The 15,603-nt window shown below is 52.1% G+C and overlaps 2 protein-coding genes across 3 annotated transcripts in view; both read left to right on the top strand.

Moving 5' to 3' along the window:
* Positions 1–3,618: 3,618 nt before the first annotated feature.
* On the top strand, positions 3,619–5,028 carry AGRP (agouti related neuropeptide). The gene is made up of 3 exons (XM_010583947.1): positions 3,619–3,835; positions 4,115–4,209; positions 4,837–5,028. Exons 1-3 carry the CDS (start codon positions 3,619–3,621, stop codon positions 5,026–5,028), a joined length of 504 nt encoding a protein of 167 aa, XP_010582249.1.
* An 843-nt stretch (positions 5,029–5,871) lies between these two features.
* The window catches only part of ATP6V0D1 (ATPase, H+ transporting, lysosomal 38kDa, V0 subunit d1), a 37,303-nt gene continuing 27,571 nt past the window's right edge, over positions 5,872–15,603 (top strand). For both annotated transcript variants that reach the window (XM_010583935.1, XM_010583925.1), the window contains exon 1: positions 5,872–6,042. In XM_010583935.1, the coding sequence (XP_010582237.1) occupies positions 5,913–6,042 (130 nt within the window). In that variant the 5' untranslated portion in view covers positions 5,872–5,912. The remainder of the gene's footprint in view (positions 6,043–15,603) is intronic.

Raw genomic sequence — 15,603 nt, 5'->3', positions numbered from 1 at the left:
CTGTGCAGGGGGGTCCTGACTGGGTGCTGTGCATGGGGGACCCAGCTGGGTGCTGAGTGTTTCCAGCAGGTGCCTGCACCCAGAGGAGAAGGGGCACGGCAGACGAGCCCTTCACCAGTCCCATGCCCCGTCCCCTCCGAGCCAGCCAGGCCCTCAGGTGGTGCCAAGACAGGGTGTGCGCAGGGGGCAGAGGGGGGCCTGCAAAGAGCCCCAGGGCTGGCACTGCCACCAGAAGTGGTGGCTCACGCTCTGCTGGAGACGTGCTGGGAGACCTGGGGGGTCCTCCCTGGTCGTGCAGAGTGTGGGAGCAGCCTGGCAAGGGCAGAGCCTGGGCCATCAGCCTTCCCTGCTGGGTACATCACAGCCCACTGAACCCCTCTCATGTCTTATCCCCCCATTTCTTGCAGGCCTGAAGCCACCCAAAGACTCGGGCATTTCCAAAAGGAGCCCAGCTGAGCTGCTGACCTGGGAGTGGGCAGGCTGTAGGCTGGTGGAGGGAGATGCTGAGGAGGAAGCAGAGGAGTTGGAAGCCCCTGGGATGCTGGGTGTCTGGGCAGTTAGCCACCCTGTGTGTACATCTGGGGATTTAAATGGGAAGGTGATTCCTGTCTGGCTTCTGGCACTGAGGTTTCTAGGAAACAGCTCTCAGATCTGCTGCTGTCAGTACAGGAGGGGACTGTGGAGGCTCCATGAGCAGCATCTCCCACCACCTCTTTTGGCTGACCCTCTGTTCCTGGTTCTTCTCCACTAGTGAAAGGCCCATGCATGTCAGGGTGGGGTCCTTCTCCTGATGGGGTGCTGGGTGCTGCACCCGAGCTGCTGGTCCATATCCCTTTGCACAATTGCCTGTTGTACACATGCCAACCCTGCTTTGAAGCCCTCAGTTGAAAAAGCAAGAACAGGCACGTGGTGTGCTGGGATGCTGCATCCATAATGCACGTCCGCTGCAGCCCTGGCCAGTGAGAGACTGCAGAGACGCCATCTCCACCAGTGCCTGGCCCCATGACTGAGGCTGCATCGGGCTGGCTGCAGCTCCCTTTGGGTTTTGGAGTGGCCCTTGAAGGTCTCTGCACCGAGAAGCCCAAGGAACCACATACAATGGCTGTGAAAGCCAGCATCAGGGCTGGGGAGAACCGAGCAGCTGGTTCCTTCCTTCTCACAGTGGAGTCGAGCCTGGGATGCGCAAGGGAGCTCCTCTGAGAACACCTGGCTCTGAGCAACTGTGGGTTTTCCAAAGGATACATGAATGAGAGGTGCAGTTAGCACATGGGAGCCTGAGGAATCTGCAGATGGCGAGTGGTCAGGAGTTGGAGGACTTCTGGAGGCTATGGACTATGGCTGGGTGCCTGCCAGGAGCTATGGGTGGGCAACATTCCCTTTGAAAACTGGTAGAGATCTCGGCGTGTCTTTGGCGAGGAGCCTGTAGCCCTGGTATTTCTCTAGTGGGGAACTAGATGTCCTCAGGCTGCAGCCTCAGCACTGCTCAGGCATGGCTGGAAAGGGAAGGGACCTGGAAGGGCACTGGGGATCCCTCCCAAGAAACTTGGGAGTTTGGGGCCAGTGGGGATCTGTTCCTCCCTGCAGCCATGCGGGGCACAGAGAAGGAGTCCTCCCTCCCGCGCATCGCCCCGCTGGCTGCCTCTCCTTCCAGACAAAGCCCGGTTTCCAGAGAAGCCCACCTACCTGGTAGTTAGCAGAGTCATGTGGCTGCAGCACTTAATTAATAAAAAGCCAATATAAATTCCAGTAAGCATGTGGGGAGGAGGACATCAAGGCAGAGAGCAGTAGCGGCACTCCCAGCAAGCTTGGTGGAGCGGTGAGCAGCAAGTCGCCTCTCTGCTTGGAGAGGTCAGTGCTTACAATGGGAAGGGTCTGGGGGCATTGGGGGTGTGATACCCATGGCTGTGGGACTCCCCACAACATGGAGGGGTCTCTCCCAGCAAAAAGCTAGGTGGTTTTGCAGGGATGGGGAGGTGAGGAGAAGTCAGCACAGCTTTGGGCTGCCGGAGCCAGGGCTGGAGTCCCAAGGCTGCCAAAGCAGCAGGCGCTGGGTTTATGGGACTCAGCTGCCGGCAGCAACTGGGGGTCCCCCTACCAGCCCTTTTCTTTCACTTCCTAAGAGCCCCCCTGCTTTTTACAGCTTTCAAGCCCCCAAAGCCTACAGCCTGACCCTGCAGTGTCTGCTTTCACCCAGGTCAGCTTGCCCAGTCCTTCCCCAGCTGTGCCTGGTGCAGTCCTCCTCCCTGCTGAACCGCCTCCAGCCCAGCCTCGCCCTCTTCTCACCATTACAGCTTCACCTTCACCTTCCTCTCTTCTGTTGGATCCCCCCATGAGTGTGGAGGGGGAAACAAACCCTGCGCTGGGGGCAGGTGAAAACCCCGGGCTGGTCCAACTGCGGGGACATCTCCAGATGATGGTGTCCATGTCCAGGCAGAGGGGGCTTTGCATCCAAACGCTTCCCACAGAGAAGCTGTGCAGCTGAGTGTCAGTGGGTTTTTCAGGTAACTGGCTGGCACAGAGGGGCTGGAGCCCCCTGTGAGGGTCTTGGCCGTGATGTCCAACCCGTCGCTGCAGTCCTTAAGCAAAACTGCATCCGTGCCTTACTTTATCTTACATTTTATCTTCTTAAAGCCCCACGTCTGTGTATTGTGCCCAAACCCTGTGGTTTAATTGCAAAAGGAGTTGTAGCAAAGCAGTTTGTCATTTCCCAGGGACTTTCAGGGAGATTTCTGTTGCAGCTGCTCCAGCTGCGATGTGCAGGAGGTCTCTCGTCTTTCAGCCACGCAATGTCACTCCTGCCCATTCCCCGGGGTTCCTGCCTGCCATGTTGCAAACCTGCTCGTAAGGCTGGGTGCGGAAACGTGGCTCAAGGGCTGCCTGCTTGAGAGCAGGGGGAGAAAACAGGACTGGGAGAGGGAGGCCTTACAGAGGAGCTGGGCAAGAAACAGGGAAGTGTTGGGCCATGAGTGCTGCTGTCCTCAGCACTGCCGTCGAAAAGGGCACAGGGTGGAGCTGCTGGTGGTTACACAGCTGCCTCTGGGTTGGTACTTGGGGACCTTGTGAGATCCCAGTGCTGGCTGTTGTCTGCAAGGTCCTGGTCGCATGTCCAAGCCCAGATGCAGGCCAGGTGGTAAATATTAACTTCTGGTCTTTAAAACTAGTGGCATTTCCACATCCTGTGAGTGCAAGTGCCTGGCAGGAGCCGTGTCGGATGTTTTGGCTACATCCCAGGAACATACAGGCAGTGAATGCACAGCACCACAATGGTCTGGTGGCTGCTGAAGGCTGTGCGTAGGGCAGGGAGACCCTGAAGCGCTGCAAAAAAAGATCAAGTCTCAGTCCATCCTCTGCTACTCACCCCCTCTGCAGTGAGGTCATGAATGTGCCTGCACGTGGGGTGCCCCACAGCACCACGGCACATGCTTTAGCTCTGGAGGGTCCAGGTGAAGCTCCCAGGTGTGTGGTGGCCCAAGAAATGCTCTCAAGTCCAAGAAAACAAACAGCCCGGCGTGGTGGCTGTGCTGGCAGAGGCTACCCCTCACCAACGCGGCACTGCTCGGGGGGTGACAGTGGCAGCATGGAGAGGGGGGCCAGGCCAGGCTGCCAGCGGGTGAGCTGATGCTGGCTGGGACCCCTCTGTGCAGGTTGTCCCCCAGGACCATGCTGAACGTGCTGCTGCTGTGCTGCGGGCTACTGCAGGGGATCCAGGCCATCCTCACCACCGACCTCAGCTGTGGCCACCTGCAGAAGGTGAGCGGTGGGCTGGAGGGGGCGGACAGAACCCGCTACTCTGGCCTGCTACGGAAAGTCAAGGAAGTGTCTGCGGAGCCGGTGGGTAAGTCCTGTGGCCCCCTTGGTCTCCTGCTGTCCCCCAGCAGCCACTCGCTGGCATGCCCAGAGCCCCAAAATGGAAGTGGGGACCCCCCACCCAGGGTCAGATGCAGGGGATCCCCTTAAAGCAGCACAGCTTCTCCTGTCACTGGCTAGTGAGAGCAGCCTGGCAGCCCACAGGGAGTGGGGGGGCTTTTTTTGTGGGAGGACATGACCATGGGGACCAGAATCAGAGCTGACCCCCACCAGCAGCCTCCTTGTCCAGCCTCTCTGTATCTCGCAGGAGCTCTCCCCAGGCTGGGGCTTGAGCAGATGGCCGTGGAGGTCCCAGAAGCTGACGGTGACCTTGTGCAGAGAGGCAGCACGCTGGAACCGCAGGTAACACTCCCTGAGCTTTCTTAAAGACACCCCAATGAGCAGGGTGGCCTCAGGCCACAGCAGCCTTTTCTGTGCCTGTGGGGCCAGGGATGGGTTGGAGCCCAAAATGGCGTTGCCTGGGAAGGGACTATCTGTTTGTCACCTGCTGGGGAACAGCCAGGGCTGGGACGAGCAGAGGCTGCCCAAGGCTGCAAGAGGCTCCAGCACTCAAAGGAGGGTGGTCCAAGCCCGCACTCCTGCAACACATTTAATTAACCTCAAGCACAGCCCAGGAAGCCTCTGCAGAGCAGGAGCTCACCAGACAGTGCCACATCTTGCCTCGCTCAGACGCAGGTGCCTCTGTTCAGGCAGAAGGCAAGGCACCCTTCACTAAAGGCGAGGCTGAGCTTCAAAATAATTGTGTGCAAAAGGCCTTGAGATATGGTGGATGAGTCAGTGACGCCCGCAGAGGGCTCAGTGGTGATTTCCAACAGATCAAGCCTGGAGCTGAGCATGACAGAGCTCTCTGCTGCTAGCAGTGGAAGGTTTTAGCAACGACCCTTGGCTTTCTCCCATGCAGTTCTTTATTGCTGGCACAGTGGTCCAGCACCAACTCTTTCCCTCGTCTTCCTCCTCTCTCTCCAGCAGTCATCGTCCACAGAACTGCAAGCTGCAGGCCGTGAAGAGCGTTCCCCCCGCCGCTGCGTCCGCCTCCTGGAATCCTGCCTTGGGCATCAGGTCCCCTGCTGTGACCCCTGTGCCACTTGCTACTGCCGCTTCTTCAACGCTTTTTGCTACTGCAGGAAAATCAGCAGCAGTTTCCCCTGCGGCAAGAACTAGCACCCGTGTTGTGGGGCTTCTTGCTCCTTGCCCATATGTGCTGCCTCCTCCTCTGCAGCTCTAATAAACCAGCCGTTAGCAAAAGCTATTGCTGAGTGGGAATGGTTCAATGTGTCCGCTTGGGATCTCAGGGGAGAGGGGTAGCAGCAAGGTGCCAGTACCTGCACCCAGGTGAGCACCATGTTCACACAGCCAAGAGCCCAGGGCACCTTCATGTCAAACAAAATGACTTTTTTTTTTTTCCAGAGCAGCTCCTGCAGGGCCCTTCCTGGCTAGATGAGTGGTCTCTCAGCAGGATGGGTGCCCCAGGAGATGACATTTTGGCTGCGCTGGGAGCTTTACTTGTGTTCTTCTCCTGCCAGTATCGCTCATGGTGGCTCTGGGTGCTTTACACCCAGGGAACCTGCAAGCCGTCAGCCCCAAGGAATCAGTGACAAAGGGGATACCTGCGATACGGATGCAGCCAGAGCAGACCATCACCTCCTCCACCACTAAACCCATATGCCACCGGGCACACTCAGGGGGGAAAACACGTCCGTGGAGGCTGTGAAAAGCCCTAAAAACCCACAGACGGGCTTTCAGGCGTGCTGGAGGCGAACATCAGGCCTAGTGCTTGGTGAGGACATGGTTGTGGAGGGGATGGAGTAGGGCTCACAGGGCAATGTGGCGCTAGGGGAGCCGAGGTCCGCGGGAACGGCGGTCCCGGGGCCACGCAGGTTCCCCGCTGCTGCCATCCCGCTCCTAACCTCCATCTTCTCAGCCGCTTCCCGCCCTCGCACTGCCTGCCGGGAAGGGGGCGGGGCCCCGTGCGCGCGGCATCACGTGGGCGCCAGGCGGGTCACGTGAGACGTCGGGGTATTTCGCCCGTCTTGTCGCTCGCCGCCATGTCGTCTTTCCCCGAGCTGTATTTTAACGTGGATAACGGCTACCTGGAAGGGTTGGTACGCGGTTTTAAGGCGGGGGTACTCCGGCAAGGTGACTACGTGAACCTGGTGCAGTGTGAGAGCCTGGAAGGTGAGTGGTGGCGGGGCTCTGAGGCGGGCGGGGACACCACCTCCACCCCCCCATACTGAGGGGAAGGCCCGGCTGGTGTGAGGGTGGCGGGGTGGCGAGGGGCTGCGTGGCAGTGGGGAAAAGAGTCGACAGCGGCGTTTTTGAGGCGCGGTCCCCTCTTCACTCCTTGGTTGAGCAGGCACTTGGTCCTCCCCCCCCTCTCCGGCTGCTCCCTCCAAGCTCAGCTGACTCAGTTTCCCGGTCAGCCTGGCCGTGTGATTGCAACAGCTGATACGGCAGTTTAAGGAAGCTTCAGCTCCCAGTGCTTTCTTGAGGTGGTTGTATAGCTGTGATGTGTGTCCTGTGGTTGTTGGGAGCCTGGCAGGTTTGTCAGGCTTTGCTGATGAGTCTTGCTTTGTGCTTTCACTTCCTAAATGGCAGGCGGCACAGGAAACCTTTTTAAGGACAGCAGTAAGATTATTGGGGTAATCTAACTTAATCCCTGATACCCGTGATCAGTTTTTGAGGAGATTGGGTCATTTAGGAAAGTATGTGCTGTTATTGAAGGATTGCTAGTGGAAAAAATCTGGTGCAGATCTTAGTAACTCACCAGTAAATTACCCTTCACCTGTAATCTGGAGTTCTCTTTTGAGGCTAATTCTGACTTCCAGCTATTGCCTTTTTCTAGAGCTAGATCCTCCAGGTACAAACCTGGAGGGCTGTGAAGGTTTTGCTTTGTGATGCTCATAACCTGTGGTCAGCTCATCCTCTTAATTAGTCAGTGCTCAACTGTTCCTCTCTATCAGTGACCTGCTTAACAGTTTTCAATCATTGGTGTCCAGAATGTGGATCACAAATCACAAAGATCAAAACCAGGTTTCTAATGAAATAGGCTGGAAACATATGTATCTAGAGATGTTGGTTGTTTTGGTCAATGGGACTATAATTATTGGATCATTCTTTCTTCTAAAAATGCTAGTTAATCATCAGCTTTATCTTGATGATAGTTGCTGAGTGATTGACATTAATATTGACTACCTAGAGGGATCCTTGGCCAGCTGAACCCTGGATGCGAGTTACCTGGAGCTGTTCGCTCAAATGTTAACAGAATGGGAACAGTGCTGTGATGTGCCTCAGTCTCTACCTTAAAAATAGCTAGTCTATTTTTACTTAGGACAGAAGCCCCTTTTCAGCTAGACTTTTTTGCAGCTCTTTGCTTGCAGCAGTCTCTGTTATTCTTGCTATGGAGCCCAGGGCCTGAAAGAGGGCGGTGGGAGATATTCCTGCTCTCTTGCTAGTCAGAAGTCTCGGCATGCCCTAAACTATCACTTTATCACCTTCCCTACAGACAACTTGCTCTTTGGAATCTTTCTGTACTTATAGCTTCTCTTTTTTTCCTCCTTTCCTTGCCTTCTGAACCAAGTTGCGTAAACTTAGCTCTCCCTTGGAGTGGTGTTTTCTGCATTTGGAATGTGTCAGTTTAGAGTTCCCATGTGTTTGTCTTGGTATTGTTACTGTCCTGTCCCTGACAGCTCTCTGGTGGTGGCTGCTGCTGTGCTCCTTGTCAAACTTCATTCAGAGCCTGAAGGCTGTTCCAAGTTCACTGCCAATCTCGTTCCTCCTCCACTTGGCTTTCTGTGCCCCTGTCTAGTGTGCTCTTGTAGAGGGATTTTCCTTCAAAGGAACATTGCTCTTGATCACTTATATAGGTCTGTGATCAGACCATCTCTTTCTTCTGTCCCTTTAGTTCCAATTTTTCCATTTCAGTACCTGTTTTCTGTGCTCCACAGACTTTTAACCTGTGTTCTTTCTCTTCCAGATGCTTGTCTGCACTAAATCCAGGCAGTGGCTAGCTTATTAGCAGCCAAAATAAGTACTCGGGCATAAAATACTCATACATTCTTCTCTGCTGTTTCTGTTTTGTCTTTGCTGCTGCCTCTTGCATGCGAGTCTGGCTCTGCAGTTAGTCCCAGTCCTGGAGCGAATGATCGCCTTGGCCATGGAGAAATCCTGAAGGACCAAGGCTGTTCTGGGGCTGGTCCTGGGAATCGGGTATTGACTGGTTACTGGTATTGACATTGCTTGGAGGATGTTGTGCTTCCAGGTCTGAAGTGCTGCTGCCTCTTGTGTGCTTGGATCGGTCTGGAAGCACAAAGGAATCGACTTTTCTGCTTCAGGACTTGGGCTGACAGCTTAGTGCTACAGGAAGGAGGAGATCATGCTTTTCTGTGTGATCCTGTGTTGTCTCTGCTTGTCTGATCACAAAGTAAGCCGATTCGAGCTCTTGCTTCTTGATGAGTCAGAAATAGAGCGCCAAATAGACTCTCTGTGGTCAGGCAGGCTCCTGAGCTGGCTTTAAGAAGAGGCAGGAAAACATGACCAGGATTGAGGGGAGGATGTGAGAGCTGTTTTGGCTTAAGCTTTCTCTTGAAACCCTTGGCAATAATATGTTTAATTCCTTCTTTCAGCTCCAAAAATCCTGGCGCTTTGGTTGTTTCTCAGCCAGAGGTCCTTGTGTGCTGTACACCTGTGCTGGATATTGCTTGGAGCCTGCGTGGCCCTCTCTGTTGTAGCCAATTCCTCCTTCTGACACAAGGTGTCAGTGAAGGACTTGAAGCTGCTTTCCTCTGCTTCAGTGGTGTGAGCGTGAATCTGTTCTTGAGCGCAGTCTGTCTTGGATAACCAAACTCATCACTCACGCAGATTTCTATTGTCAAAAGGATGGTGAGCCATCTCCAGCTCCTAAAAGCCGTGGTAGCCTGTTAGAGGTCTGGTATCATCTCTGGAGAATAAAAAGCTGTTGATGCAGTTGGACAGCGGTGCCACTCTTAAGAAGCAGAGTGCAGTCTGGGGCTGGAATGTAGGTTATTGGCAGGCTTTACTGTTGGTCTGCAATGCTCTGTGCTGCAAAAAGTGTATGGAGCCTGGGAAGTGCACAAAAGCATCTTCTTTAGAAACAGGAATTTCTTTACCTTCAAGTCTGTGTTCACGAACCTAATATTACTAATATTCCTCATGCTTCCACAGCAACAGTATAGGAAACCAATTTCTTTCTGACCTGCCGATGTTACAAAGGTGATTGGTACGGTGAAATCCAGCAGCAGGACGTGTTACCTTCTAGCTGTGTAATGAGGCTGTGAAATGGCCAGCTGAGAAGTGGCAGGTAGTTGGCTCAAGCTTGTTAGTGTGGGCCTCTGTTGGGAGAGACTTTCCAGAAGCTGCGTGTTTCCACCACCACCCCTCTGTGGGTGCTACTGCTTCTGTCTGTGCAGTCAGCTCAGCTGGGGACTTGCACACCTTATGGAAACAGTGGTGTGCATGTGGAGGGATGGGATCTGTCCTGTCTTTGGCTTAAGCTGTGTGTGGAACTAGTCTCATGCCCCTGCAGGGTTCTGTCATGTTTTATTTGTGCATCTCAGCCTGCAGTTTATCAGTCTGCTGCGGACTTGTCCTGTGAAAATTCTTGGGTTTTCAGTCCTTGTAACCCCAAAGTAGTGGTGTCATGTCACATCAGCTTGGGGAAGAGCAGAGTAACCATCTGAACCCCAGAGATGCATTTGGGAGGCAAAGGGTGGCTAGGAGAAGAAGATAAATGTAATTCTTTTAGAAAGAACGGATTTCCAAGACTGTGGTTCTCTCTCATCATCTCAGTTTGGTCCATAGGCCTCCATTTCTAGGACACATGCAAATCAACAGTGAAATTGGAGAACTTGAAGCAAGTAGGTCACACTTGTCCTAGACTGCCTGGCTCCACTCCAGCTGGAGGGCACAGCGGTCTGCCTGAACAGTATCCTCACACGTGCTGGAGCCCTGTTTTCTGTTGAACGCATCTGTAGCAATACCTAGTGAGGACTAAACTCTTGATCCAGGGCTGGATGGTATGGAATAAACTAAGACTGGAAAAGCTGGCTGGTTGTTTTTGAGTTTTGAAGAGTATTTCCAGGGTTGCTCTTTGTAGCCCTCGCTGCCCAGAAGGGGAATGTTGCTTTTAGTCAGCTCAGGAGTGGATTGCTAAAGGCTTCCTGTCCTAAATGCCTCTTCAGTGTAAAGACATCCACCTCTCCCTGACTCTCTCCTCTTCCCTCTTTCTTTATGCAGATGAGAGGTGATGAAATATATGGAAGTGTACTGAGCATGCAGTTGAGCCACTGTGGGGTGAAGTGTGTCTGTCTTCCCGTTGTCTAACCACAGGACGGCTAGATGCACCAAAGCAAAGGCCTGCCTGAGCAGAGCTGTAGGCTCTTGCCTCCAACAAATGGATGTTGGGGAGCATGTCCTCTGTGCGCCAGGCTTATGCTGAGTGCAGTGTGTGCTTTTGTTTTCATAGTCCCAAGGATCTTTTTTTCTCCGCCAGAGGCCTTCTTTGCTTTATGGTGTTAGGTACTGAGTGCTCCTTTTGCTGAGAGAAGAGCAGGAGAGGCTGTGCTACCCTTCTCTCTTCCATTTTATCACTGTGGTCCTGGAATTTGGGCCCCAAAAGGCTGGAGCTAGGCTTCTCTTTCAGCTTGATCAATGTGTCCTCTCTTGTGTAGAGAAGTTGCATTGCTACCAGAGCTAGACTACCTCTAAGAGTGCTTTTGGCACCTCGGTCTGTGGTGGAGCTCATGTTGTTCTCCTGGGTGTAGGGGGAATGGGACAGATCCTTTCCTATGCAGCTCCTTTGCTGTACAACCAAGCAAGGAGAGGCCGCTTGTTGGTCCTGAAGTGTGGCTGTGCTTAGATCCATCTTGAACTCTGAGAATGGTTCAGTCCAAACACCAAACTTGGTGGCTGTCGAAGCTAAACCATAATGTGGTAGGGACCTTTCGAAAGCACGATGACGATGCTTTCTGTCTCCTGGTGTCTAGGAGCCCTTTGTGAAAAGCTGACCCTTGCTTGCAGGGACTGTGTGGGAGGACTGGCCCTGTCCCCAAGAGCTTTCATCTGCCAGGTGAGGCAGAGCATATGGGAATGGTGAGACCTGAGGGTATAGACCATTCCTGTCCTGTGAATGCTGGCTGCTCGTGCAGCAACAGAGCAGTAGCCAAAAGGCTGTCCTGCTAATCTCGGGGCTTTGTCCTGTGTCCTGCAGTGTAACCACTGGCTGTGGCTGGTTAATCAGCTGTCCTGTTAAAACAAGCTCAAGGAAAACATTTATTGGAAGAAAGATGGCACTTCCATGGCCTGCTAAATCATGGTGGCAAGCAAACACTGTGGTCTCTGGCTTCCTGCAGGGTTCAGCAGAGGCTCTTTGCTGTTTGTTCTGGCTTCCTTTATCGGGCAGAGACCTGCTCCATAGCTTTTCCGAGCTAAACTTCAAGCAGCAGCTGAGGTCAGCTTCTCAGCACTGGTGCAGCTTCAGCCCTTGTTTGGGTCCTGCCCCTCATTAGAAGATGATGGTGTCTGGGTTTCCTGGCAAGTATTGCTGCTCGGCAGCCTGTCAGTGCTTTTGTCTTGTTGTTTTTCCTCTGCTGTCAGCTCCTGCAGTGTGAAACTGCTTTCTGCCCTGTTTCTCTTAGCTTCTGAATGATTTGTTGCCTCTCCCTTAAACCGCTGCGCTAGGTGCTGTGCCAATGTCCTATTAGTGTACTGGACCTCTGAGGTTACAGCCATGACTTCGTGTGGTCTGCTTTTAGAGAGGAGGGAGAAAGGGTACATAGGGGTGAACTTACTGGACATGCAGGCAGATTAGGAGGGGTTACCTCACATTTTGGAAGGATCAGGAGAGGGCTACCTGGTTGAGGGGCTCCAAAGGAACAAAGGCCTGGCCATGCTGGGTTTGAAGCTCTGAGGAGGGTGAGTTCAACCCCAGGAAGGGCTGGGCTAGGAACACAGGCTGCTGTTTGGTGCTGAGGACATCTCAAACAGAGAGGTGAAGAGCTAGAGGTGAGATACTGATGGGAGAAAGAGCCAAAGGTGATACTTCTCTGTGTCCAGCTGTGGCCCAGAGGAATTTGCTGCCTGACAGCAAAGGTGGCACATCACTGCTGGTGGTGTGCAACCACAGAAAAGGTCTTAAATTCTGTGGGGAATGCAGGGTCTCGGCGTGCTTTTCAGGTGAAATTTCAGAGAATCCGCTTCAGGAGTGTCTGAGGTGGCTATAAACAGACAGCAACAAGCCAAATGGTAATGGCTGCAGTTTTCTGAAGGGAGATATGGGCGATGTAGCTGATCTGCAGACTGCTGTGTAATCCCTCAGCTACTTTACTGCCTCAGGCCTGGGAGCTGGCAAACGATATTTTAATTTTTATATATGCAGTGATGGCCCCAGGTGCTTTGGAGTGAGATGTCGGGGTTACAGCAGATAATTGTGTGAAAACACCAGTTCAGCTCGGAAGTTGTGAAAGCTAATTCCATGCCTGTGTGTGAGAAGACAAATCGGTCCTTGCCTGGAAGTGCTTGAGCCCTTAACTTGATTCAGAGCTCTGCAATGCAGTTACAGGAGGATGCTGAAGAAGGAAGGGGTAGAATTATGAGCTGGTGGGGCCATGGGTCACTTTGTCTGAGTAGAGCTTACAGGACAGACTCTGATGACTGACAGATGTCTGAAAGACTGAGTAATGGATTGATTCCTTGTTATGACAGAGAAAACTTGCAGGAGAGGATAATAGTATTACTGTGGATCTGAAGTATCTCAAGAAAATGTCATCTGAAATGTTGAGGTGTGCTGTTGGCACAGTGTTGTGTTGAATTAAGCTTCAGTTGTGTTTATGCGTCATGTACAGCCAGCTGCATCAAAGCCAGAGGGCCTGATCTGAGAGTTGAAAGGAGGTGGCTGTAAGTACATGTCATGGTGATCTCGAGTGCTACCCTACTTGAGTACTCAGCAGAAAAAGGCTGTCGTTCTGACAAGCTGTTGTGTTCTTGCACGAGGCAGCTTTCTGGGAACTGTGACCTGGCCATAATTTACTAGCTTTTGCAGGGGAGGAGAGAGAACAAAAGTGTTGTGGTAATTCAAGTGCTCCTTTGCCAAATGCTGGCTCAGTCTGTTTCTTAAAGTGTGTGAACTGCTTGGAGAAATGCCAAAACAGGCAAACTTACCTCTCAAAAGCAATGGCTGGGTTGAGGCTGTGTGCTGCTGTTAGTCAGCATCTGGAGGAGTTCATTGGCTGTGGCTGGGCTCTAGGTGCAGGGGTCTCTCCTTTTCAGCAGGCAGCTGGGGAAGAGGCACAGCAGAAGACTCAACAGCCAGCATCTCATCGATACGCAGCGTGTGGGATCTCTGGCAGCCGTCCCTGCCGAGGTGCTGCTGTTGCTGCCAGAGGCAGACTCCAGCTCGTTCTGAACTTGTGTTAGGAAATAGGAACTTGAACTTTGGGAGAGCTTGGGGCTTGCTCAGCAGTGGGTCCACTTACTAGTCACTATGCTACTGGGACAGCTCTTCTGGCAGGGGATTTATAAAGCCACGGGATTAGTCTGTCCTTAATTGAGAAGCCTGACATGTGAATAGTCCTACTAAAAAGCCCCAAACCCCCTTGGATGAGGTTTGGTGACTGGCCCAGCGGCTGGAGGAGGACAGGCTCATGTAAGGCGCTGGTACGCCATGGGATGCATTGAGTCAGGGTTTATAAATCTGGTCCAATTTTTGGAAAATATGTTCCGTTCTGTCTGCTTGGATGCGAAGAGATTCACAAGAGTTTAGTTCCTGCAGTCTGTGGCTGGCCTTCCCCATAGAAATTAATTCCAAGTGTTATATAAACATGGCCCTTATTCCAGTTGCAACATAACGTTGTGCTGGCTCATGTGCTGTGGAGTTGGGGGGGGGCAACCCCCTCATCGAGCAGGACAAAATGCTCTGGCCAAGCAGCTCATGGGAGCTGTTGAGGGAGAGGCTGCAAGGCACAGCGTGCAGCTTGTGTGGCTCTGGTCTAAATGTGATGCAGCTCTGACCTCCTGGAAGTGCATGGTACAGCAAAGTCTACTTTTTGTGTCACTGGATCTCTAGCATCAAGTGACTTGATAGCAAGGTGGCTTCTTGCAGCCTTAAAACTAAGAGTGGAGTTGCAGGTCGTGTTGACACCAAAAGGAACTGATGATTTTGGAGTAGCAGAATTGGAGTTGAGGAAACAAGCTGAAAGCTTTGGAAGCTTCCCTACTGAAGTAACATGTGGTAGGATATGCAATAGCTGCTTCCTCTCCAAGGGCCTGTATAGCTGCAAAATAACATCACATGCCTTTTTGAGTAGGCTTAGTTTTTGTTAGAGCTCTGCACAATTACAAAGAACTGAAAGTAGGGGGTACATGAATGTACCTACTGCAGTCCCCTATGGCTTCCCTTGCAGTCTGATTTTATGGGTGCAATACTCTTACCAGGACCCTTTCTCTCGTATTCATTGAGCAACTGCTAAATTTTGCTCTGTGCCATTTCTAGCCTCCGCTAAAAGTAAACTAGTAAAGCCCTGATTGGACAGTGGAACTTAATTTCTACTTGGACTCCAAAGCTCATCATCCAAGAGCTCTCAAAAGAGGGACTGAAACCCATTAAGATGTAATTCTGGTAGATTTCCCCTCTGTAACTGTATCTTAGCTTTCAAAAATCAAGCAATTGCAAAACAGATGGGTGAGAACTCTTTGCATGCAGGGTGCTGCTTGTGAGCTGGGCTTTTTGTAGGGTTTAGGAAGTGATTACCGTCAATAACAATCCTATACAGGCTGTGTGGAGGTGAGGGGCATTCTGACTTTTGGCATGATCTGATGTTTGACTTTGTGGCAAGGTTCATGTTGAAAACTCCATTGTCTGAGTTATCCAAACCAAGTCTTCCCACCTCGAAAGTGTGAGCATAAGCTCATAATGTTTTGGTAGAATAAAACACAGCTGTTTAGCCACAGCATAGTCTGGGGACCAGAGATCTAGGTTAAATTTCTGCTTTGCTTCAGCCATGATGCGTGTTGTTTGGCAAGTAGCTCTCTTTGCTGCATCCAGGATTCCTTACTAAAAGTAAGAGTACCACCAATCGCTGCTGTAAACCACTGAGAAACATGAGAAACGGAGCACTATTTAAGTTTCTGGCCTTTTTTCCCCCTCCCTATAACCACCATCTGTTTCCTGTGAGACTTAGTGGTAATGTCTTTGTAACTAAAAAGCGCTTGGTCAAAAACATCTTTGCTAGACCCCCTTGGAAACACCCAGAAGAGTTAAAGTCAGCTTGAAAGCTGTTTGACCCTTCCACCCCTCAGGCTGAGGACAGTATCACACTGTACAGTACAAGCTCAGTTTGGAGCCTGATGCGGAGGATGCTCTCCAGCTCGTGCCTGTAGCTAGCTGTAATGTCAAAAGATCCAGCTTCTCAAGCTAGGCTGAGTCCTTGCTCTGACCTCGGTGCTGTGGATGCTTGTGCCATAATGCTGAGGACTCATATGGTTCAGTGGAAGGGAAAGGCAGCCTCAGTGCTCCTGCTTCAAAGAAACCAGGGAGAAATTTCTTTTTTTATGTTTTCTCTGGATGGTGTGTTCACATCTGGTTTGACTAAATTCTTCCAGCTAGTCTTCTTTCCCTATAAAGGGTCTTGAATCCCTGGGAGGGTGCTTGCCTAACTGGCCCTCTGAGGTGAAGCTGAAGGGAGATGAACATTATGTACCAGTGCAACTAGTAAGAGTTTTGAG

This window comes from Haliaeetus leucocephalus, unplaced genomic scaffold, assembly GCF_000737465.1.
Source record: "Haliaeetus leucocephalus isolate CR32 unplaced genomic scaffold, Haliaeetus_leucocephalus-4.0 Scaffold92, whole genome shotgun sequence".
In the NCBI taxonomy this organism is placed as follows: Eukaryota; Metazoa; Chordata; class Aves; order Accipitriformes; family Accipitridae; genus Haliaeetus; species Haliaeetus leucocephalus.
This window is presented reverse-complemented; position numbering and strand designations above follow the sequence as displayed.